Raw genomic sequence first — 24,504 nt, forward strand, 5'->3', positions numbered from 1 at the left:
CTTCCCTTTCAGAAATGTAGATAAAACATGAGAGAACTATTCAAAGCATGAGACAGGCAAGCGAGGCCTGTGAAATGTAAATGGAGCCTGAAATATGTCAGACATTAGAGTCTATTGAAGTGATAACATGGTGTTTTTGTATCTTCGGTCTCCATGAGTAGCGATAGATGTGTAGCGGGTCACGGCAAAGCAGGGGATCCGATGTTGAGTGCTACATTCGGCCTTTTCCAGGAACAGACTTCAATGGGTGCACACAGAGCTCACCCCTGGGGAAAAGCCTAACTGGGCTATTCTGTTTCATGTTACCTTCATTTGTTCTGGATAAAAGTGTGACCTGAGCCTTGGAAAACACTGTGCGCTTGCTTCAATCTGCCTAAGTGGTCTTATTCCAGAGCTGTAATAACGGCAATTAAAGTGACTCAAAAAAAGTCATCTCTGTGACTCTGTGTGCTTCAAGGATTTCCACAAACTTTATTGCAGATCCTCTACTGCTTCTGCCTTGTACGTATTGTGTCCAGTCATAACTGGAATATTACAGAATAAATGCTAACATGTAACAAATATAAAATAGGTGTTATCCCAATTTGGTCCCAAAAGTGGAAATACGCTTTAAACTGTGCAAAAAGATCATGCACACCATGAGATACGTCCAATTAGGTGTATGTCTCCTCCGGGACTTATGTCTATTACTTATATGTGACAGGTTTATTGCACTCCTGGAGGAAACACTCAGACTGTGAAAGGAGAGAATCATACATAGAAGCTATGCCTTCCCCTGACCTCTCCTGGCCATTCACAGAAGCCTTTGTATTTTGTGAACAAGTTCACATAATACAAAGGCTTCTGTGAATGGGCAAAAGGAGGTGGGGGAGCCATAGCAGTTCCAGTGACTCTGCTCTTTAAGGATCTGGAGCCCAATAACCTTCTCAGATGTAAATAACAGAGATAAGTCTACGAGGCGGCAGGCACCTCGTTAGACGTAAAGCGGTGTTCCGCCCCAAAAAATAAATAAAGAAAAGCCAGCAGCTACACATACTGCAGCTTCTGGCTTTTAACAATAAGACACTTACCTGTCCTGGAGTCTCACAATGTTGGCACCGCCGCTGATGTTTCCATCACTAATGCTGCATCCACCTAGGTAAATATGATTTAAGAAAAAGAAAAAAAACACGTCTCTTTTAAAATGACACTAAATTACTGTATATATAAAAAAAACAATAAAAACACTACTTAATGGCCCTGTAATCTATTTTTCCATAAATTCTTTCTTACTTACATATGGAGATTTGTAGGAGGCAGAGAGCAAAAGTTAAAGCGGTATTAAACTCTAAACAATATATTGCAGCTTACCAATCATTAGATGTGGTGGCTGCATTTGTTTTCTTTTCTTTTAGCTTCTTCCCTCTGTTTTTACCTGGTGATATGGCCAGTAACACACCTCCTGTGTTAGCCCTTGTACACACGGTCGGACATTCCGACAACAAAATCCGTCGGATTTTGTCCGACGGATTTTATCCGAAACTGGTGTTGCATACACACGGTCAGACAAAGTTGTCGGAAAATCCGATAGTTCGGAACGTGATGACGTTATTTCGTTACGACGGGACTACGTTCAGGCTAGTAGCCAATAGCTTTGGTCTAGGAATTTGATCTGAGCATGCGTGGCACTTTGTCCGATTGGAATTCTCTACAAACGATCGGATAATGTTGTCGGAACATTTTAAAGCCCAGCTCTCAAACATTGTCGGTCGGATATTCTGACGGAAACAGTCCGATGGAGCCCACACACAGTCGGATTATCCGACAACACGGTCCGATCGGATATTTTCTGTCAGAATGTCCGACTGTGTGTACAAGGGCTTAGAGTGCCCCCACTCTGGATGAAAGACCACAGGGGGCACAGCAGAAAGCAGCATTGTTAATTTGGGAGAAGGGGGTGTTAAATGTACAAGCAGATTTAGATACACTAACAAATTGAAGCCAAATTCCAGCTCACACTTTATAATCAGTTACAGCAAACAGATTTGTTCCTTTTGGGATAAAGGCTTTACACGAATAAACAAAAGCTGATTTTTGTAAACACCCTTGACAGTAGTAAATGATTTGTCTTATACCTGTAACTGACGCATTCTGCTAGATAGCTCGCTCTTTTGAAAAACGACAGACTTACTGGCCAGATCGCCAGGTGAAAAATAGATTTAAAAAAACATAATGAGAAAACGAATGCAGCCACCGCATCTAAAAACTGGTAAGCTACAATATAATAAATGTTTGCTTTGGGGTTTAAAGTGAATCAACACCAACAATTTTTTTGTCATAAACTTTTTTTCACTTATATTTTTGGACTATATTTTAATGTTTCAATCACTTTTCACAGTGTGGACTTTCAATGACAATAACTTTGCACTTTATATTTTTGTGTACATTTAAGTATATTTCACACATGCTTTGAGTATTTAAATATTAGTTATTTATATATGGTTTAACAATTTTTTTTTATATAATTTAAAGTGGTTCAAAGGCTAAAACATTTTTTGCCTTAGTGCATTCCCTGTATTAAGGTAAAAAAAAAAAAATTGTCACTTGCTGTGTTAGTCTATGGACACACACAGCTCGGCTCAGAAGCAAGTCCACACGTCTGCCCCCATTGCAAGCAATTTGCTGTGGGGGGCAGACACAGAGAAGGGGAGGAGCCAAAATCACCAGCAGGGAACCCTAGAAGAGGGGGAATGGGGATTATTTTGTTTTTTTAAATATTGCCTTTGCAAATGCTTTAATAAAGCTTTAATAATACTGTACATACTGGAATAGAATCTTTAAAAAAAAAAAAAAACAGTGTAGTTTGGCTTTCATCTTTACCTTTTGTTCAGATGCTTCTTCCTGCACCCACAGCAGCTCCACCATCGCCATCAATGATCAATAACTCTTGCATGGCAGGATCTGCTCCTGGGTTCTTTCATAAATGATCCTTATTGTATGTAGAGTGACACATCACTCTGAGAAGCTGGCAGTCAGAGATATCATCACAAATCATGTGGAAATAATATTTCACCCGGAGAATCCAGAGAATCAAATTATCAAATTATCCCAGCATGGCTCCTGATTCCGATGATGAGATTTGTATTTGTAGCCTTCAAGGAATGTTCTTCCCGAATAACCCCGCTGATTTATAATGATCCGGGTGGTCAGGTCCTAAAGCAAGAACACTAAACTGCAATACGGTACGAGACATGGATGATCAATGACTGCTGGCATGGAAGGTATTTAGACATTACAATTTATTAGGGCTGCACCAATATATCGGTATCAGTCAGGGGCGTTGCTAGGTGGCAAAAAGACCAGGGGATTCAGCCTGAAGTCTGGTGCTGGAACCGGGGGGGTCCAGGGTGGTCGTGGCACAGAGTTTTATGGATGGGCGAGCTCACTTGCTAGTTACTGCCTGGGGTTTACCAGTGCCCATCAATTTTGACCACTCAGTTACTTCACACACTGACAATTACACGGACCTACCTGACATACATACACTGACCTCACCTACCTGACATACATACACTGACCTCACCTACCTGACATACATACACTGACCTACCTGACATACATACACTGACCTCACCTTCCTGACATACATACACTGACCTACCTGACATACATACACTGACCTCACCTACCTGACATACATACACTGACCTCACCTACCTGACCTACATACACTGACCTCACCTACCTGACATACATACACTGACCTACCTGACATACATACACCCACCCGGCATACACTGACCTACCTGACATACATACACCTACCTAACATACACTGACCTACCTGACATACATACACCTATTTAACATACATACACTGACCTCACCTACCTGACCTACATACACTGACCTCACATACCTGACATACATACACTGATCTACCTGACATACATACACCTACCCGACATACACTGACCTACCTGACATACATACACCTACCAGACATACACTGACCTACCTGACATACATACACCTACCCGACATACACTGACCTACCTGACATACATACACCTATCTAACATACATACACTGACCTCACCTACCTGACCTACATACACTGAACTCACATACCTGACATACATACACTGACCTACCTGACATACATACACCTACCCGACATACACTGACCTACCTGACATACATACACCTACCCGACATACACTGACCTACCTGACATACATACACCTACCCGACATACACTGACCTACCTGACATACATACACCTACCTAGCATACATACACTGACCTCAACTACCTAACCAGGAGATAAACTTCATGTGTCCAGCAGTTCAGTCCAGCCTCAGCCGTAGTGTGCGGTGTGCAGCCGCCCATCATGTGTCACAGCAGGCAGCCAGAGGAGAGGAGACTGCTTGAATTTCATCGCCTGGACCTTGGAGCTTCGGTGCCTTCCTGAGACTCGGGGCCTTTCGGGGACCCATTCAGGGCTCCAGCCCCCCCCCCTAGCTACCCCCTCCCGACACTCCTGATATCAGTGCCCATACTAAGCATTTGTGCAAGTATATACTCACGCAAATGCTCCCAACACCGAAACCGATACTTTGCGGTGTGATTTGCATCAATACAAAATGAATGGGTGCAAATTGCGCTGCAAAGAATCGCATGTGATTTGAACAGGAATGTGGTGCTATTCCTGTCCAAATCGCATTCGATTTCCCCCCTCACCGCTCCTGTTTGTGTGTGTGTGTATAGAAAGGTAAACGCGCCATTTAATGGGCAGTTTATTAAAAATTTTAAAACTCACAGTACATATCTGGCTAAAAGGAAAATCTGCATATGTGCCCCGGATCTGCCGATGATAGCAAATCACGGCCGCTGGAGGTGCTCACAGGACTGGAGATGTGAAGGCGGTCCACCCCCAAGCTGACATCACTTCAACCCTATACCCACAGGTTCCCAGAACTTCTCCTTCTGCCCTGTATGCACCTCCCAGTGGCTGTGATTTTCTATCATCGGCGAGACTGGGGCACCTATGCTGATTTTTTTTTTGTAGTGACGTAAATCGCATCTCAAAGTATCCATGCTCAGTATCGCTGAGCGTTTGATAGAAAGTATCGGTATTCACCGATCAAAAAAGTGGTATCGGTGTAACCCTTCGATATATAACAACATTTAAAGGGGTTCTATGGTCACAGCATGCATTCTCATTTTATAACATCAGCATTGTAATACCAATAAAAGCAATAGTTATATATGACAAACCAATTAAAATGGCGTTCCACCCAAAAAAAAAAATTAAAAGCCACAGCTACACATACTGCATCTGCTGGCTTTTAACAATAGGACACTTGCCTGTTCTGGAGTCCAGCGATGTGGGCACCGCAGCTGATGTTTCCATCACCTATCGGGTGCTGCTGCCACCATTACCAGTAAGGGTACCAGGGCAGTGTAGCCTTACGGCTTCATGCCGGGAAACCTACTGCGCATGCGTGAGGCCACTCCTCTCTCCTACTGGCCTGGCGACAGGGAGAAGTGGGGGGTGGAGGAGGGAGCCCCGCGGTGATGTCACGGGCCGTGGGCCAGACTCATAGACAGGAGACAGGTATCCGGAGACAGGTATCCTCAAAGACAGGTATCCTGTCACCCTCCCCCTCCCCCAAAAGGTGCCATTTGGGGCGCCAGAGGGGAAAAGGAGACAAATGAGTGGAAGTTCCACTTTTGGGTGGAACTCTGCTTTAAAGATTATTTTAAATATTTATTTTCATGTTGTGAGTGCTGCTTGGCTACTGACCATATCTTCCTGGTTGCCTTACATGCTTTGCAGTTTCTGCTCAATTCTAAGGACTACATATCCCATGGTACCTTGCTACCTGCAAGCATTGATTCCCATAAAGACTCCGCCTCCTGAAACTCCTCCTCTGAGTACCTCTGTAGACCACAAGGCAGGCTCTGTGAAATGTGTGACACAGCAGTGCCTACTCACAGGAATTCAAGGAAGTAAATATGTGGGATATTCACAAAGTGAGTTTACAAACTTCAAGATGCTTCAGATTAATAGGAGTAGGCTACAAAACTCTGGTCCGGCTGCACCTGGAGTATGCCATCCAGTTCTGGTCACCAGTCCCCAGGAAGGATGTGCTGAAACTGGAGTGAGTCCAGAGAAGGGCAACTAAACTAATAAGGGGGCCGGAGGACCTATTTATACCTAGTTTTTCAGTCTAGTATATTTATATGGAACACCCTAGTAGATTAATAAAAAATACACAAGGCAGCCCATTGATTTTAAATGAGCCAAGGTGGCTCGTGTACCTTTTTGAAGATGGAGCTTTTTCTCTTATGTTTTGCTGTGTTTGGGGTACCATTAACATTGAATGGCAACACAAAGACGACAGGTGCCTTTCCCACTGGCACGGTTACTGGCGGCTAATGGAAAGCTCCCGGTCTCTACTTGCAATTGGGGCTTTCAGATCAAGTGAGATCATGGCAGTCACATGAAACCCATTAAAGCAGCCTTTCTCAAACTTTTCAACACAGAGGAACCCTTGAAATAACTTTCTGGTCTCAGGATACCTCTGCTAAAAATGACTATATCTACATGTCATGATACATTAGTGTGATGGTCAGTGGGAAGAATGTTCCTCACACTTGAGGTCATTGGGAAGAATTACCACCTTACAGATAGCTAAAATGATCAATGATATCAGTGGGAACTTATCTGAAAGGCAGAAATTGCTCCTTGTTCAAGGAACCCCTAGCAACCTCTTGGGAACCCCAGGGTTCCATGGAACCCTTGTTGAGAAACCCTGCATTAAAGGAATGGGAGGTGCCACGCAAAGGGGTTAACCACTACCTTCCCCCCATTTTTTAATCACTCCCCCCTCAACCGCAAGTCAAAACAAGCCCTCATAATACAGTGGATGGAGAAGAGTCTGGCCTAACTTTATAGTTTGGCAAATGATGGTATGCATGTCTGTACGCACGTAGACTATCTGTTCAACCAACTGCTCTGAACCCGTAGACAAAGCCAGAATTTCGAACTTGTTTGAAAGTTGACATTTCTGCAGTTATTCATTCTATATATAGAAAAAATAAAGCATCCTAGCAATGTACTTCTCCATAAGGATGATGCATCTTGTCACAGTGGTTTGTAAAAGTTGGCCTATAACAAGGCCTTTGTTGGTGGACACATCATGTGACACGACTTTGGCACTCATCTGATAAAGTTCACTCGCTGTGATCATGAGATACGCTTATGAACTCGAGATGGTTAAACTGTGCGTAGTTCAAGCCACGTGCAAAGCCTTCACAGTAATAAACTGACATATAACTGCAGTACCTGCTGCCTGGACAACAATAGTCTGCAGTGTTTAGCTACCATTTGCTGAATGGAAGAAGCCATGCTTGCTCTGCGTCATGTGAGTGCAAACCTTACTAGTCAGTGAGTGGTGTAACTACAGCCATAGCAGTAGTACCCATGCGGCTGCCTATGGGCCCCATTGGTGAGAAGTGAGCACCACTAGGGAGGTTGTCTCCATTCCATTTTGGAGGGGGGGTGTCAGGGCAAGGCTGATGGGGTGTCCCCCAGGTGTTTTTTCTGTGAGGAGGGGTTCCTCACCCTTGCCAATGCTAATCATACTGTATGTCCAATAAATATATTTTGTATTGAAATTGGTAGCCCTCATAGGTGTATATTCCTTTGGTGGTTATTGTTTTAGGTTGTCTCCATTCCACCAGAGCTGATGTTAGATGTTTGGAATCATGCTGTTGCTAGTCACTTACCTCCTTTGCACCCCCCCCCCCCCATCTATTAGTACAGTGATTCTCAACCAGGGTTCCTCCAGAAGTTGCTAGGGGTTCCTTCAGCATTGGACAAATTTCTGCCTCTCAGATAAGTTCCCACTCACACCATTGATCTTTTTAGCTACCTGTGAGGGGGTAATTCTTCCCACTGACCATCACACTAATGTATCATGAGTTGTAGATTTCTAATATTTAGCAGGGGTTCCCTGAGACCAGAGAACTATTTCAAGGGTTCCTCTGTGTTGAAAAGGTTGAGAAAGGCAATACATTGCTTGTTCTCACAGATAGTGTTCCTTGCTGATTCATGTAAGCCCTTGTACACACGGTCGGACATTCTGACAACCAAATCCGTTGGATTTTGTCTGACGGATTTTGTCCCAAACTGTTGCATACACACGGTCGGACAAAGTTGTCGGAAAATTTGATTGTACATAACTTGATGACGTTATTTCGTTACGACGGGACTACGTTCAAGCTAGTAGCCAATAGCTTTGGTCTAGGAATTTGATCTGAGCATGCGTGGGACTTTGTCCGTTGGAGTAGGCTACACATGATCGGAGTATGTCCGATCGGAGCATGTTGTCGGAAAATTTTATAGACAAGTTGGAAAACTTGGTCCGTCGGATATTCTGACGGAAACAGTCCGATGGAGACCACACACAGTCGGATTATCCGACAATACGGTCCGATTAGACACATTCCATTGGAATCTCCAACCGTGTGTACAAGGGCTTAAATGTGATGCGAAAATACTGTCTATTCAGTTGAAGCTCTGAGAGGTACAGGAAGTTCCCAGTGGCCCTACTGTGGAAATGCTGTGAAAATCCTGGTGGAAATGCTGTGGTCAACGGTTCTACTTTGGACATCTTTCTCTGGCTAAATTTTGTGACCAAATGCTGTGGCCAAATGCGGTGGCGGCTGGTGCTCAATATTTTGAGGGGGGGGGGGGGCGGCAACCAAACCTGCCCACCTCAGGCTCTAATCATGTGCTTAATGGCCAGACGCATGGATTGGGGGGGGCCCTGCATGAGCAGCCGTCACTGGCCAAATGATGTTTCTTACTTTGGCCATAAGTATTGGCCAATGGAAGAAACAACATTTGGCCACAACAACAGCAATTTCTGTGGCCAATTTTTGTGGCCAGAGTAATAAACTATATTTGTAGAATTTGCAGAATAATAATAACAATTAAAAAAAAAATATATATATATATATATATATGTATGTGTATATATATATATATATATATATATATATATATACATATATATATATATACATATACATACACAAACAGTGTATGTATATATATATATATATATATATATATATATATATATATATATATATATATATATATATACATACACATACACATACACATACAGTGTATACTTTAAAAAAAATCCATAATTAAAGAGGAGCTGCACCTAAAAAAAAAATATTAAAAGCCAGCAGCTACTAATATTGCAGCTGCTGACTTTTAATAAAATCACACTTACCTGTCCCAGGTTCCAGCGATGTCGGCGGCAGATGACGAGCGATCGCTCGTCTCGCTGCAGCCACCGCCGCCATCCTCTGTCAGGGAATCGGGAAGTGAAGCATGACGGCTTCACTGCCCGGTTCCCTACTGCGCATGCGCGAGTCGGGCTGCGCGTCTCTTATGGTCCCCCGCTGTGTCTCTGGGAACTGTGTGTTTCCCAGAACACAACGGGGGGGGGGGGGGGGGCGGGGTGTCTGCGGGGGTCTGCGGCAGTCTGGCCGGAAGTGGGTGCAGTTACCTGGATTATCCAGGTAACTGCACCCCCCTCCCCCCTGAAAGGTGCCGATTGTGGCACCGGAGGGGGGGAGGGATAAGATTTAGGGTGAAGAACCACTTTAATAATAAGTTCATCAAAGGTCACAATCAACATCCTTGTGCAATTGAAAAACAATTCAGGATATTTTCTCAGCTCACCATACATGTTTTTTTTTTATTATTAAAATACCAAACTTGTCTATACTTACCTGCTCTGTGCAATGGTTTTGCACAGCACAGCCCTGATCCTAATCTTCTGGGGTCCTCTCTGGCGCTGCAGGCCCTTCCTCTTCAGTGGGTGGCCCCATGAAGCTGCTTCCTATGGGGGCACTCATGCGGGCTCGCTCCCGGGTTCCGCTGCTGAGTCCATTGACACAGACAGCGGGACTCGGGCCCACCCCTCACTACCGCAAAAAAGGATGCAAAAATATGTGACCTTCTCCAAGCTTTTAGGCAGAGAAATAAAACTTTTTTTGAGCTGCAGTGTGCATGAGCCCTAACAGTCTAACTATGCTAACAGGGCTCTTGCTGCCTGTCATTTTATGTTAGGATTACATACCTCCCAACTTTTTGAGATGGGAATGAGGAACACCTATCAGCAAAAGTATGCAGGCATAGGACACACCCCCTGCCACACCCCTTTAAAGGAGAATTGTACAAAAAAAGATTGGGTAAACCTACAATTGTTTTTTTTTTACCACTGCTATTCCTTTATATTGGCTTTTGGAATTTACAAATGCAGCAATTTAGAAATCAGTTGAAAGGTTTAGCACTGGAAAACTATTTTTGATAGATAAAAAGTGCATTTTATATACATCTATATTGATCAGACCAAAATCCAAAATGAGGGAAAAATGAGGAGGAATGAGGGACAGAGGGACATTGCTCCAAATCAGGGACAGCCCTTTGAAATCAGGAATAATTGGGGGCTATGGGATTAGGTCTATTGTCACACTTGACACTGTCATGTGTCAAAGAGAGAGGTCACTTTGACAGCAAAGGAAAATAACCACTTCCACTGTGTCCTGTGGTCCTGTAAGCATGGTTACAATGCTAGACAACAGCGCTGAGCAATAGAGCCCTAATCCAATCCCTATACTATTCACAATTGTGCTGTGCAGGGCATAGCCACTATAAGCACCTCAATCAAGACAGACACAGCTACTTATGCTATTTATACTGTTAAATCTATTTAATTACTTTATAATGAGTGCATACTTTTATTTCTTTGTTTTCATTTTTAAATGGTTAAGAGTGAGTGAGTTTTCCCCTCACTTCCTGTCCTGATGACACCAGAACAGGAATAACAGGGTGCAGGTGTCACTTAAAATACATGTGTGAGCAGAGTGGAGGAGCAGAAAGCTACTGCAGGTGTGCTGATACATCTCTATATCTCTAGGTACCTGCACCAAACAGGTTTTGTCCCAGCATCTCCTCCTTCCCTTCCTGTCCCTCCCAGGTGCTTGTATGTAACATCAAATGGGATGGACGAGAGAGGAAGGCTGACTTGGAACAGTGCGCCATCACAGGACTTCTGCATGTGAAGGGTACAGCTTAGCTAATGTAATGTGTCCTGCTGTGCTCTATGTTAATGTGTCCTGCTGCCCCCATGTTAATGTGTCCTGCTGCCCCCATGTTAATGTGTCCTGCTACCCCCCATGTTAATGTACTCTGCTACCCCTCATGTAATGTGTCCTGCTGCTCCCCATATAATGTGTCCTTCTACCACCATGTAATGTATCCTGCTGCCCCCATGTTAATGTGTTCTGCTGCCCCCATGTTAATGTACTCTGCTACCCCCCATGTAATGTGTCCTGCTGCTCCCCATGTAATGTGTCCTGCTGCCCCCCTGTTAATGTACTCTGCTACCCCCATGTAATGTGTCCTGCTGCCTCCATGTTAATGTATCCTTCTACCCCCATGTAATGTATCCTGCTGCTTCCATGTTAATGTACCCTGCTACCCCCATCTTAATGTACTCTGCTGCCCCCATGTAATGTGTCCTGCTGCCCCCCCATGTAATGTGTCCTGCTGCCCCCCCATGTAAATGTGTCCTGCGGTACACCGTGTTAATGTGTTCTGCTGTGTCCTATGTTAATGAGTCCTGCTGCCTCCATGTTAATGTGTCCTGCTGCCCTCATATTAATGAGTCCTGTTGTGTTCCCATGTTAATGTGTCCTGCTGTACCCTCATGTTAATGAGTCCTGCTGTACCCCATGCTAATGTATCCCGCTGTACCCCCCTGATAATGTGTCCTGCTGCCCCCATGTTAACATATCTTGCTGTGCCACCATGTTACCGTGCCCTGCTGTACCCCTCATGTAAGGTGCCCTGCTGCTGCCTCTCTCGCAATATGCTTTGCTGTTGCCCCCCATGTGATGTGATCCCCTGACCTTTTGTAATGTGCCCTTGTGATCCCCTGTGCTCTGCCCTGATGCCCTCTATGCTTTGCGCTGCTGACCCCCTGTGCTTTGCTTTGCTGACCCTCAGTGTTCTGCCCTGCTTCCTCCTGTGCCCTGCTGACACCCCGTACACTGCTTATCTCAAGTTCAACCCAGAATTGATCATCTGTGTGCAAAGAAGCTAGCACAAATTTCACATAAAATAGGTACGTTTTAAAATATGTTCTATTATTTCTTAAAATAAGTGTTATATCACAGCTCAACAATCACACCAATATTCAATGAGCTGTAGATCTAACATAATTTAGGGGGTTCCCCTAGATCTCAAACTTTTTGTCAAGGGTTCCTCCAAGGTAAAAAGGATGAGAACCCCTGCTCTAGTAGATCTAATATCAGCCTTCTCACAAGTATAAGTCAAATCTAAAATTTCCCTTGCATTTATTGGGCTGTGTATGATCATACTTAACAATTAGTGATATTCCCAAAGAACAAGAGAGAATACTTTTTAAACAATGGGCCCTGGGTGAAGCCATTGGCCCCAGCTTAACACAATAATTGTGGCAATTACCTTTTTACCTTGTTTATTTTCCATTAATATTGAGCTCCAAGCAGATTACAAAGCACATTCATTTGTGCAGGTGTGTATTTAGTAACAAATAATTAAGTGTAATAAACTGGTGCAAGAATCTTGATTTGACCTAGTATGAGTCTTGTGTTATCTCCTACAAGGAACATGTTGATAGAGGGAGAGATGGGCTTGCTGGTCTCTGCCTTCTCCTTCACTGTCTAATTAGAGGTCAGAAAGGGACAACACCTAAATGTATTATGTAACTGTAGTAGGTGTCCAGGCTGACTGTTCTATGTGACAGAGTTGTGTAAATCTCTGTAATGAATGAAAAGAGATACCAAAGATTTGGCAGGTAACACCGTTTTCTTACAGTTATTTAATTGGTGAATTTAGCTTTTTTCCCGAAATTTTGCTTTAAGTCAATATTTGGACAAATTACGCTTAAGTGGCAAACAGGTCCTCTTTCATCTATGGGTCTTGACTCTGGAGCCTCTATCCGGGATGTCACTATTATAATCTAAGTTCAGTATAAGCCATGACTAAAAGATCCAAATATTATATGAACTCTTCCATCTTTCAGGTCAAGAACGGTTTGGAAACATGACTCGAGTTTACTATCGAGAAGCAGTAGGAGCCTTCATTGTCTTTGACGTTACAAGGCCAGCAACGTTTGAGGCTGTGACCAAATGGAAAGAGGATTTAGACTCAAAATTGACTCTGTCTAATGGCGTGCCAGTATCCACAGTACTGCTAGCCAACAAGTGTGACCAGGGAAAAGACGGCTTCAGAAACAACCTCACCAAAATGGACCAGTTCTGCAGGGAGCATGGTTTTGTTGGCTGGTTCGAGACATCAGCAAAGGTATAGTAGAAATAGACCCTGCTCTTATTATGTAAAATACAGATTAATAATGTTATAATCACAGAGGACCTATAATCACAGATCACTACTAGTAAGTGATCATTGGAGAATATACAGGTACCAAATCAACTTTAAAATTGCACAGATAGATTTGCTGCCTGGGCAATATATTTTATTGTACCCTTTTATAATCTGGTTAGTATGTGTATACATTCAAGAATGACTTTCTAGGCTACACGATCATGGACATTTTTTCATGTGATCAGATTGCATCATTGTGCACTGTGGTTGAAATTCAGAGAACGAGACAAGATCCGGAGGGCACTGAGGTTATTACCTCCAGGTACACAAGATTAAGCTTTGATCAACATTAAAGGAAAAAAAATAGAACATGCATCTGCTATCTTCCTTTAGCTTTCATCAACGTTTCCAGGATAAGGAGGGCACTTAAGACTTTATTCAGTACAAGATTTACTTCTAAGCACATAGTATCCCAAGATACCTAGTTGGCCCATTTAAAGCATAACTCCAGTCTGCAGCAACCTAGATTTTTAAACTTCCCACTTGCTTGTAAGGGGGTATTAGGCTCTTTTGACCCTTTCCTTTTACAGTCAATCATAGGAAGTATTTAGTTGGAGGGAGGACTCCATGGAGGGGGGGTAGAAAAAGGAGACAGACAAAATTCCAAGTGATGAGTAGGTTCCTCCTGTCTTTGTGCACCTTTCTTCTTCTTAAATGGGACCCTTTAGTAAGGATAAGAACTCTGCAAGTACATGTTTTAGAGAAAGGACATTACAAGTATATTGTGGGAACTGGTTGAATATAATGAGGTATTCAGTTGATGGTAAGACACAACGGAGGGTGGAATAGAAGAAATAGATGGAGGGAGGCTAGCAGAGGTTCAAGTAGGGAGTAGGTTCCTCTTCTCTTTGGGCACTGTTTCTCTGAAAAAGGCTTCCTTAGTAAGGATGATGACTCTGCAAGTACTTGTTTTAGAGAAAGAACTTTACTAGTATCTTGTGGGAATGGGCTGGACACAATGATACAGGAACACGGGCCTTGGTGGGTCTGCAGAAATTACTTCTGTAAGCCATGAAGTTGGAATTGCCATTTACGTGGAAATCTTGTGTGAACCTACCTAATGTTAGTAAATCATGTAACCTCACTATGAACCAACTGAACATCCTTTCATTTTGGAGTCGTGGAAAGATGTGAAAGTGAGAGAAAAGAAGAGATGCTTGGCATCCCTGCGGGTTCTGTCTATTAACAGGGCTGGTGTGACCAGTATCCATCCCATAACCTTCAAGTGTTGTAAGTCTCATGAAGCACACCTTGTCCCTGGGGAATGTATAGGTGTGATTTGTGGAAACCCCTGAGACACCATGAGGTTCTGAGGGTATTGGGTTCATCCTCAGGACTAGAGCCTGTGTGCACAGGTTTGCAGAAGTTCTACTTGAGGGCCTTCAAAGTTGGGGGAAGCTGGGCAAAGGTAAGTATAATGAATGTGGAGGAGATTTCCAGAGACTGACATTTTTACTTGAATGGGTAAAGTGACAGAGTCTCTTTAACAAAGTATTACTAATAGGAATCAGCATCCTCTTATCACACTGAAGTGCAACCAGGCACAGCCTACATGATAGTGGCAACTTTGCTCTAAATTCAAGAGCAGTGCAGCAGTTGGCACACCATCACACGATCCTGCATTTAGTGGACTTCACTGGCAGGATCCACAGGTATTTGTGTGACATTGCAGAAGCTCTAAGACTGTAAATGTAGATGCACAAATAATTGAGTGCTTCCGCAAAAAGTTTTATATAACGGGAGGCCATAATTCTACTTTAACCTAAAGCTGCTTAATGGGAGTAACTGAAAATTCCATCCATTTTGGCTGGAGACTCTGGATACTGTAAGGGATCTTCCCGGGGTAGGGTGTGTTTGGACACAGTTCACAGCAGACTTGGAATTTATAAAGCAGATCTTGGCGTTTATTCGTGGTACAAACAGTCCAGCAAACAAAATATACAGCAACACCGTGCTTTCTAAGTACAACAAAAATAAAAGTCCTAGCCCGGCTGGGCGCTTACTAACAGGTTCTGCTCACCTATCTGACACTTACAAACACAGCGTCTTTCACCTGGATATCGCAGGGTGAGTTTTTGCTCCAGCAGTGGCTGTGCTTGCAGCTTCCTTCAACACACAGATTGTTCATTCCCTGGCTGAGAACAAACACCTGCAGACCCTACAGAGCCTTTAGCTTCCCAGGCTAATTAGGATCCAAGCTCACCTGATCCCAAACCCAGAACTGGATCGGGGGATGTGGAATGACAGGTCCCTCTACCAAACCTACCTGCCATTCCATATAAACCCAGGCCCGGCAAAATTAAATAACAACTCAGCAGCATATCGCTGCTGAGAAACTGATCCATCCTGGATTTACCATCTCACACTGTGTAGCAACCTAGGTGAGATGTACACCCCCTCGATCACTTCTCCAGTGACATGTCTACATATCCCCCCCCTCTTTTTCAGACCGGAGGGCTGAGCCTTTTGTCCCCACAGACAACTTACCCTTGACAATGCGTCAGCATTTGCCTGTAATTTCCCTGGCCTGTGTTCCACAGTGAAATTAAAGTTTTGTAGGGAGAGAAACCATCTAGTCACTCTTGCATTTCTCTCCTTGTTTAACTTCATCCATGTTAGGGGGGCATGGTCTGTCACCAACTTGAATTTCCTGCCTAGCAAGTAATACTTTAACGATTCTAGGGCCCACTTTACTGCCAAACATTCTCGCTCCACAATGGCATAATTTTTCTCGGCCGGGGTTAATTTTCTACTCAAGTACGTCACCGGATGCTCCTCACCATTCACTACTTGTGAGAGTACTGCACCTAAGCCTGTGCTAGAGGCATCTGTCTGGACCAGAAATTCTCGCCTGAAATCGGGGGTGACTAACACAGGTGGTTGGTACAAGGCAGACTTAAGGCTTTGGAAAGCCTTCTCGGCCTCTGGGGTCCACGTGACCATTGCTGTCTTTCCGCCCTTTGTCAAGTCAGTTAGTGGAGCAGCAACTGAGGCAAAGTTCGGCACAAATCTACGGTAATACCCCGTAATACCCAGGAAAGCTCTAACCTGTTTCCTTGTCAGGGGTCTAGGCCAACTCTGTATTGCCTCAATTTTATTTAGCTGTGGCTTGATCAACCCTCTCCCAATAATGTAGCCCAGATATTTGGCCTCTTCTAGGGCTAGAGCACACTTCTCGGCATTTATGGTCAACCCCGCATCACTTATGGCATCCAACACGGCCTGTACCTTACAGAGGTGACTTTCCCAATCAGGGCTAAAAATGACCACATCATCGAGGTAGGCAGCTGAGTAATCACGATGTGGTCGCAGAATCAAGTCCATCAACCTCTGGAAAGTTGCAGGCGCTCCATGTAACCCGAATGGCATCACTACATACTGGAATAGCCCATCAGGGGTGGAGAATGCAGTTTTCTCTTTAGCCTCACCAGAAAGTGGAATCTGCCAGTAGCCCTTTGTGAGATCGAGGGTGGTTATGTACCTGGCGTTACCCAACTTCTCAATCAACTCATCTACCCTGGGCATAGGATACGCATCGAACTTGGAGATCTCATTCAACTTTCTGAAATCGTTACAGAACCTCCAAGTTCCATTGGGCTTTGGGATTAGCACAATTGGGCTGGACCATTCACTCTGTGACACCTCAATTACCCCCAGAGCAAGCATACGTTTTACCTCGGCAGATACGGCTTCCCTACGTGCCTCGGGTATCCTATAGGGCTTAAGGTTTACTCTGCTTCTAGGCTCAGTTTCAATGTGATGATGGATGAGGTGTGTACGCCCTGGGAGGTCAGAGAACTTGTTTTTGTTTTTCTGTAAAAATTCCTGAGCCTCCTGTTTCTGTGACACTGATAGAGTATCACCTACCTTGACTGGAGGGATTGGTTGTGACAAATTATTAACAGTATTTGTCGCCCCCAAGGATTCCCTGTCTTTCCAGGGCTTGATCAAGTTTATGTGATAAACTTGGAAAGGCTTCCTTCTACCTGGTTGGTGCACCTTGTAGTTCACCTCACTGATCTTTTCAACAATTTCATAAGGACCTTGCCACTTCGCCAAGAATTTACTCTCAACAGTGGGGACTAGTATAAGGACCCTATCGCCTGGGTTGAATGTCCTGATTCTTGCGGACCGGTTGTAAATTCTACTTTGGGCCTCTTGAGCTCTCTGGAGGTGTTCCCTTACCAGGGGCATTACAGTGGCTATACGGTCCTGCATTTGTGCTACATGCTCAATAACACTCTTGTATGGGGTGGACTCATTCTCCCATGTCTCTTTTGCAATGTCTAGTAGACCCCTAGGGTGATGACCATAGACCAACTCGAATGGTGAGAACCCTGTGGACGCTTGGGGCACCTCCCTAATAGCAAACATGAGGTAGGGTAATAAATGATCCCAGTCACGACCATCTTTTGCCACCACTTTCTTCAACATATGTTTCAAAGTTTTATTAAATCTCTCCACCAATCCGTCCGTCTGGGGGTGGTACACAGAGGTACGGATGTGTGAGATTTTAAATAGTCTGCATAATTCCTTCATTACTTTCGACATAAATGGCGTACCTTGGTCAGTTAGGATTTCTTTGGGGATCCCAGTCCTAGAGAACATATAAAACAACTCACGTGCAATTGTTTTAGATGCAGTGTTTCTTAAGGGTACAGCCTCAGGATAGCGGGTCGCATAATCCAGGACTACCAAAATATACTGGTGTCCTCTAGCTGACTTTACAATGGGACCCACTAAATCCATGGCAATACGCTCAAAAGGCACCTCTATAATAGGGAGCGAAACCAAAGGACTGCGAAAATGTGACACTGGGGCACTAACCTGACATGTGGGGCACGACTCACAGTATTTTTTAATGTCATCATATATGGCCGGCCAAAAAAACCTCTGGAGAACCCTCTCTCGCGTTTTGTCAGTCCCCAAGTGTCCCCCAAGAACATGGTTATGTGCCATGTCAAGCACCTGACGCCGGTACGGCTTAGGTACCAGAAGCTGTTCCACAATCTCATCCTTAACCTTATTAACCCTATAGAAAAGATCATTAGTCACCGAAAAATGTGGAAATCTTTTTTCAGCATCTGGTTCCTGAGGTACCCCATTCATTACAGCAACCTGCTCTCTCGCATTTTTGAGAGTGGGGTCCTGTAATTGTGCAGCCCCAAAATTATCTCTAGACACCTCTAAGTCTAGTATATTTTGCTCAGTGGGAGGAGCCTCCTCCTCCCCAGCCAGGACCTGTAAAGGAAAACAATCATTTTCATCCTGCATACTTTTATCATTCACAGTGGACAAGGCAACCCCCTTAGAGGTATCCTCACTCCTTTTGGGGATTTTTCTTTTTTCCCAGAGAGCCCAGAATAATGGAAAATCGCGCCCCAATATTACATTATGCATGAGGTTTTTAACCACACCCACTTCATATTGTACGGTGCCTTGTTCAGTCCCGACTTTAGCCAGCACTATAGGGTACATTTTTGTATCACCATGTATGCACACAACACTCATATGCTTTTTAGACTCTAAGTCCCCAGTCACCAGGCTAGCATGCACCAAGGTTACAAGGCTTCCTGAGTCCATTAACGCTTTAACAGGAAAGTCATTGATTGTAATATCGCAGATTTGCGGTTCAGTCTCTAGTCCAGGAACTGCAGCACAAGATGGTTCCGCAAATAGTGACTGACGCCGGCTAGCGTCACATTCCATGGGTTCAGAGGTAAGAGGGCAATGGGCCGACACGTGTCCCGCCTCATGGCATCTCCAACACTGGATAGGGCCTGGTCTCTTTGGCAAGGAGTCCTTTTCAGAGCCCCTTAGCCACCCGGGACCATCACCAGTCTTTTGTCCCTGAGACACCACTTGAGCCCTTTTCCCCCCATCAGCACCCCTCCACACTCCCCCAATAGATGGAAGTCTCTTACCAGCTGACGGCACAGATCTGGCGCTCCGGGGAGGTGAAGATGCTGCAGGAACATCACGGAGGTAGTCCTCAGTCGCCTGGAACCTCTCCACAAGGTTGACAAGTTCGTTTGCATTCTTAGGATCACCTTGTCCCACCCAGCGTTGCAAGTCAGTAGGAAGGGCTCGGAGGTAGCGATCCATCACGACCTTCTCTAGGATTTGTGCAGGAGTAGAAGTGTCTGGCTCCAACCACTTTCTTGCCAAATGGATTAGGTCATACATCTGGGACCTCGCTGATTTGTCCAGACTGTAGCTCCAGTTGCGTACCCTCCGGGCACGGACTGCAGTAGTAACTCCTAGTCGGGCAAGCATCTCCTCTTTTAGCCGAGTATAGTCCTTAACCTCTTGCTCACTGAGGTCATAGTAGGCTTTTTGAGGTTCACCTGTTAAATAGGGCGCAATTACCTCTGCCCACTCAGCGGCTGGTAACTTCTCTCGCTCAGCCACGCGCTCAAATACTGTTAGATAGGCCTCAACATCGTCCTCAGCAGTCATCTTTTGCAGCGCTTTCTGCACAGTCCTTCTCCCAGAAAAAATCTCTGGAGCGGCTCCCATCACCACAGGCGCCTCTCGATTTGCTATCAGGTGCTCAATAAGTTGTTGTTGTGCAGCCATGGACTGTTCATGTCGTCTATTGGCCTCTATCTGAGCCTGCTGTTGTGCAGCCATGGACTGTTCATGTCGTTGCTGTTGTTGCAAACTCACTTGCATAAACTGCTTCAGCATCTCCTCCATGTTGCTGGACTGTTCCTGGAGTGTCATTGCAGCTTTCACCCAAGACATAAGCAGCTGTAGCCAAGTCTGTCCACACCGTTGCCCCTAGCAACCGACTTTGCCCGCATTCGAACACCAATTGTAAGGGATCTTCCCGGGGTAGGGTGTGTTTGGACACAGTTCACAGCAGACTTGGAATTTATAAAGCAGATCTTGGCGTTTATTCGTGGTACAAACAGTCCAGCAAACAAAATATACAGCAACACCGTGCTTTCTAAGTACAACAAAAATAAAAGTCCTAGCCCGGCTGGGCGCTTACTAACAGGTTCTGCTCACCTATCTGACACTTACAAACACAGCGTCTTTCGCCTGGATATCGCAGGGTGAGTTTTTGCTCCAGCAGTGGCTGTGCTTGCAGCTTCCTTCAACACACAGATTGTTCATTCCCTGGCTGAGAACAAACACCTGCAGACCCTACAGAGCCTTTAGCTTCCCAGGCTAATTAGGATCCAAGCTCACCTGATCCCAAACCCAGAACTGGATCGGGGGATGTGGAATGACAGGTCCCTCTACCAAACCTACCTGCCATTCCATATAAACCCAGGCCCGGCAAAATTAAATAACAACTCAGCAGCATATCGCTGCTGAGAAACTGATCCATCCTGGATTTACCATCTCACACTGTGTAGCAACCTAGGTGAGATGTACACCCCCTCGATCACTTCTCCAGTGACATGTCTACAATACTTAAATAAATAATGGGTCTCTGGGTCATGGCAATTCCCTCCCTGGGTCAGCTGCTGACTGGATGACAGGAGTAGTAACATCCGCTTAACTACATATGCCAGCCAGTGAAGAGATGCCAGAGGAGATGGAGGAGTTGTTAGCCACATGGGAGGGGGGGGGGGGTACAAAAGAGTGATACAAGCACAAGGCTCATACCACTCTTATAAGCATAAAAAATGGTGCTGATCATAATTAACAAAACATTTTGCAGGCCCCTTTGTTAATTGGGAGCGATCAGTTTTCTGTTCTGCCATGCCTGCCACAGGCAGCTGAAATAACATGAGAGCTGGAGCTGCATACTTCAATGTTCTGCCCATTCCAGACCCCCTTGCCCCCAACTTATAGTGGGTAGGAGCCTTGCAGACTCTGCTCGTGTAGTGTAATCACTGCATGGGCAGAGTGAGGGATGTCAGTTAACTACTACCATATGACAGGTCACACCTTGCGGGAATCTACTGCAGTTTTCTATATGGAAACTGGCACATGTCCTCTGTGAATTAGTTGCAGACCTATTTTTTTTTATTTTACTCTGAAATAGAAACTGCCACTGATAGACCTGAAACAGGTCTATCTGCTTAGGCAATGTGGTGCACACCACTTCTGACAGTTTCCTATGCCATTATAATGATGCAGGATATCTTTGCTATTATGTGCGCCATTATCAGCCCCAACCATAAAACTGTTGGTTCCTCAGTGTAAAATGAGGTCTCGCTGACCATGGTTCAGGCAGGAGAGGGCAGATCAGAGATTTCAGAGCTGAACTCATTATTAATATAACTATAACTGTGTTTGGGGCCCTTGGGACTCTAAAGCCGCGTACACACGACCGGACTTTTTGACGGAATGAGGTCCGACAGAATGAATCCGTCAGATATTGCGATCGTGTATGGGCTCCAGCTGACTTTTTTTTCCCCAAAAGTCAGACAGATCTAGAAATAAAACATCTTTCAAATCTTTCCTGACGGACTTGAGTCCGGTCGAAAAATCAGTTTGTCTGTATGCTAGTCCGACGGACGAAAACTGACGCTAGGGCATCTATTGGCTACTGGCTATGAACTTCCTTATTCTAGTCTGGTCGTACGTCATCACGTTTGAATCACTTGGACTTTGGTGTGCTTGTGTGTGGCCAAGTCCATTAGTTTGGAAAGTCTGTCGGAACTCCGCTGAAAATCCATCGGGAAGACCGTCGGACCTAGTCCGTTGAAAAGTCCGGTCATGTGTACGTGGCATTAGAAATATACTGTATCTGGAGATACTTGCAGGTGCCTACATCTCACCTCTGCTACTTCCTATAGTATATCATATATATTCAATTTTGATAATAATAAGACACATTCAGGCACTCAGTGAGCATTTGTAAACTGTAATTCTATATAATAGAATGCTCTCAATGCATAATGCAAAGTTTAGAGCTGCAGTCACATTTCCTTGGATTGTCTTCCTGATTCAGTTTTGTTAAACCTGATGTGGAATTGGATGAAATTGCAGAGTATTCGGCATGTGGTGGAATTATGCGTGGTCTCCGCTGTGTTCAGAGTCTCTGTTCGTGTAACATATTACTGAAATGAACATTCCTCCCTGGAATGAATTGTATTAGCGAGGTTCTATTGTTTTCAATAAATCTATTCCCAGAAACAATTGAGGTTCTTGCCGTTTGTAGCGTGCTTGGGAATAGGTCTACCGGGGTTTCAATCAGTGGAATTATTATTTTAATAACATGCTTTTTATCCTAGATATTATACATCATTGTTGTGTTTATAAACTTTTGATAAAAAAAAAAAATCCTCTCCACACTGGTGTATAGTAAGCTTCATAGCACTTTTGTTTGCATTACGTAAAATCTTTTCCAGGCCTTTTATTTTTGGATTCTCATGTAAAAGAGCCCAGTTTGACGCAAATATTAGTGTCAATATGTTTGAAGATGATAACCTTATTTCTGCATATAGCTATACAATTATAAATATACAAGCTGGGGTGGGGGCAGCCATTGTAGCTGCCTACATATACAGGCTCTACTTTACTGTTTTTTTTATCTCATTGCAATTCTATGAGTTGAATTCGAAATAATCCATTCTGTGCAGCTAAACTGGTTCTTAGGGCTGAAGGTTGTTTACCTTCATGTATAGAATCCTTCAGTATGAAGCTCCCCCTGCAGCCCCCCTAATGCTTACCCGAGCCTGATCATGATCCAGCCATGTGCACACAAGTGGCTGCTCTCCCAGATCTGTTTCCTCATAGGCTGGGAAAGACAGCACTGGGCTGCTGTCAATCACAGCTAGTGAGGAGGGAGTGGGGGGGGGGCAGGGTGGAGCCTCGTTCTGTGTGCCTTATGGTCACATATAGCAGGGCTTGGGAGCAAGCAGGCACAAGTGCCCCCATAGCAAGCGGTTTGTTATGGGGGCAGAGAAGAGGAGGAGCCAGTAGCTCCAAAGAGGGACCCGAGATAAGTATATAGTGCCTTGCAAAAGTATTCACCGCTCTTGGCTTTTTACCTATTTTGTTACATTACAGCCTTTAGTTCAATGTTTTTTTTTTAAATCTGAATTATATGTGATGGATCAGAACACAATAGTCTAAGTTGGTGAAGTAAAATTAGAAAAATATATACATAAAACTATTTTTCAGAAATAAAAAACTGATAATTGGCATGTGCGTATGTATTCACCCCCTTTGTTATGAAGCCCATAAAAAGCTCTAGTGCAACAAATTACCTTCAGAAGTCACATAATTAGTGAAATGATGTCAACCTGTGTGCAATCTAAGTGTCACATGATCTGTTATTACATATACACACCTTTTTTGAAAGGCCCCAGAGGCTACAACACCTAAGCAAGAGGCCCCACTAACCAAACACTGCCATGAAGACCAAGGAACTCTCCAAACAAGTAAGGGACAAAGTTGTTGAGAAGTACAAGTCAGGGTTAGGTTATAAAAAAATATCCAAATCCTTGATGATCCCTAGGAGCACCATCAAATCTATCATAAACAAATGGAAAGAACATGGCACAACAGCAAACCTGCCAAGAGACGGCCACACACCAAAACTCACAGACCAGGCAAGGAGGGCAATAATCAGAGAGGCAGCACAGAGACCTAAGGTAACCCTGGAGGAAAATATAAGCATACCAACACTATCAGTAGAAGATTCTATGGCAATGGAGGCCCCAATAACTATTGAAGAACTACGTAAAGCGGTGGCGGAGATGCCCAATCTAAAATCACCAGGACCTGATGGGATACCTATTAAGGTTTATAAGAAATATGGTGAGGTCTTGTTGCCAGAATTGCTGGAGGCATTGACCCAGGCTTTGGTGGTGGGGATGCTACCTCCCTCAATGTTGGAAGCTAACATAGTGGTTCTCCCCAAGGAGGGGAAAGACCCTATGGATCCTGCTTCGTATCGTCCGATTTCGCTGCTATGTACTGACGTAAAGATCTTAGCGAAAATACTGGCAACACGTTTAAAAAAGTTTATTCATACGCTCATCCATCCTGACCAGTCGGGATTTATCCTGAACAGGTCTACCAGTATT

At 44.3% G+C, this 24,504-nt stretch overlaps 1 protein-coding gene across 1 annotated transcript in view; it reads left to right on the forward strand.

The window, feature by feature from the left end:
- The window catches only part of RAB38 (RAB38, member RAS oncogene family), an 83,184-nt gene that overhangs the window by 35,547 nt on the left and 23,133 nt on the right, over window positions 1-24,504 (forward strand). The window contains exon 2 of the mRNA XM_077485021.1: window positions 13,146-13,426. Within this exon, the coding sequence (XP_077341147.1) occupies window positions 13,146-13,426 (281 nt within the window). The remainder of the gene's footprint in view (window positions 1-13,145; window positions 13,427-24,504) is intronic.

Source organism: Lithobates pipiens, unplaced genomic scaffold, assembly GCF_037356315.1.
Source record: "Lithobates pipiens isolate NorthernLeopardFrog02 unplaced genomic scaffold, aLitPip1_a1.2 Scaffold_17, whole genome shotgun sequence".
NCBI lineage: Eukaryota > Metazoa > Chordata > Amphibia > Anura > Ranidae > Lithobates > Lithobates pipiens.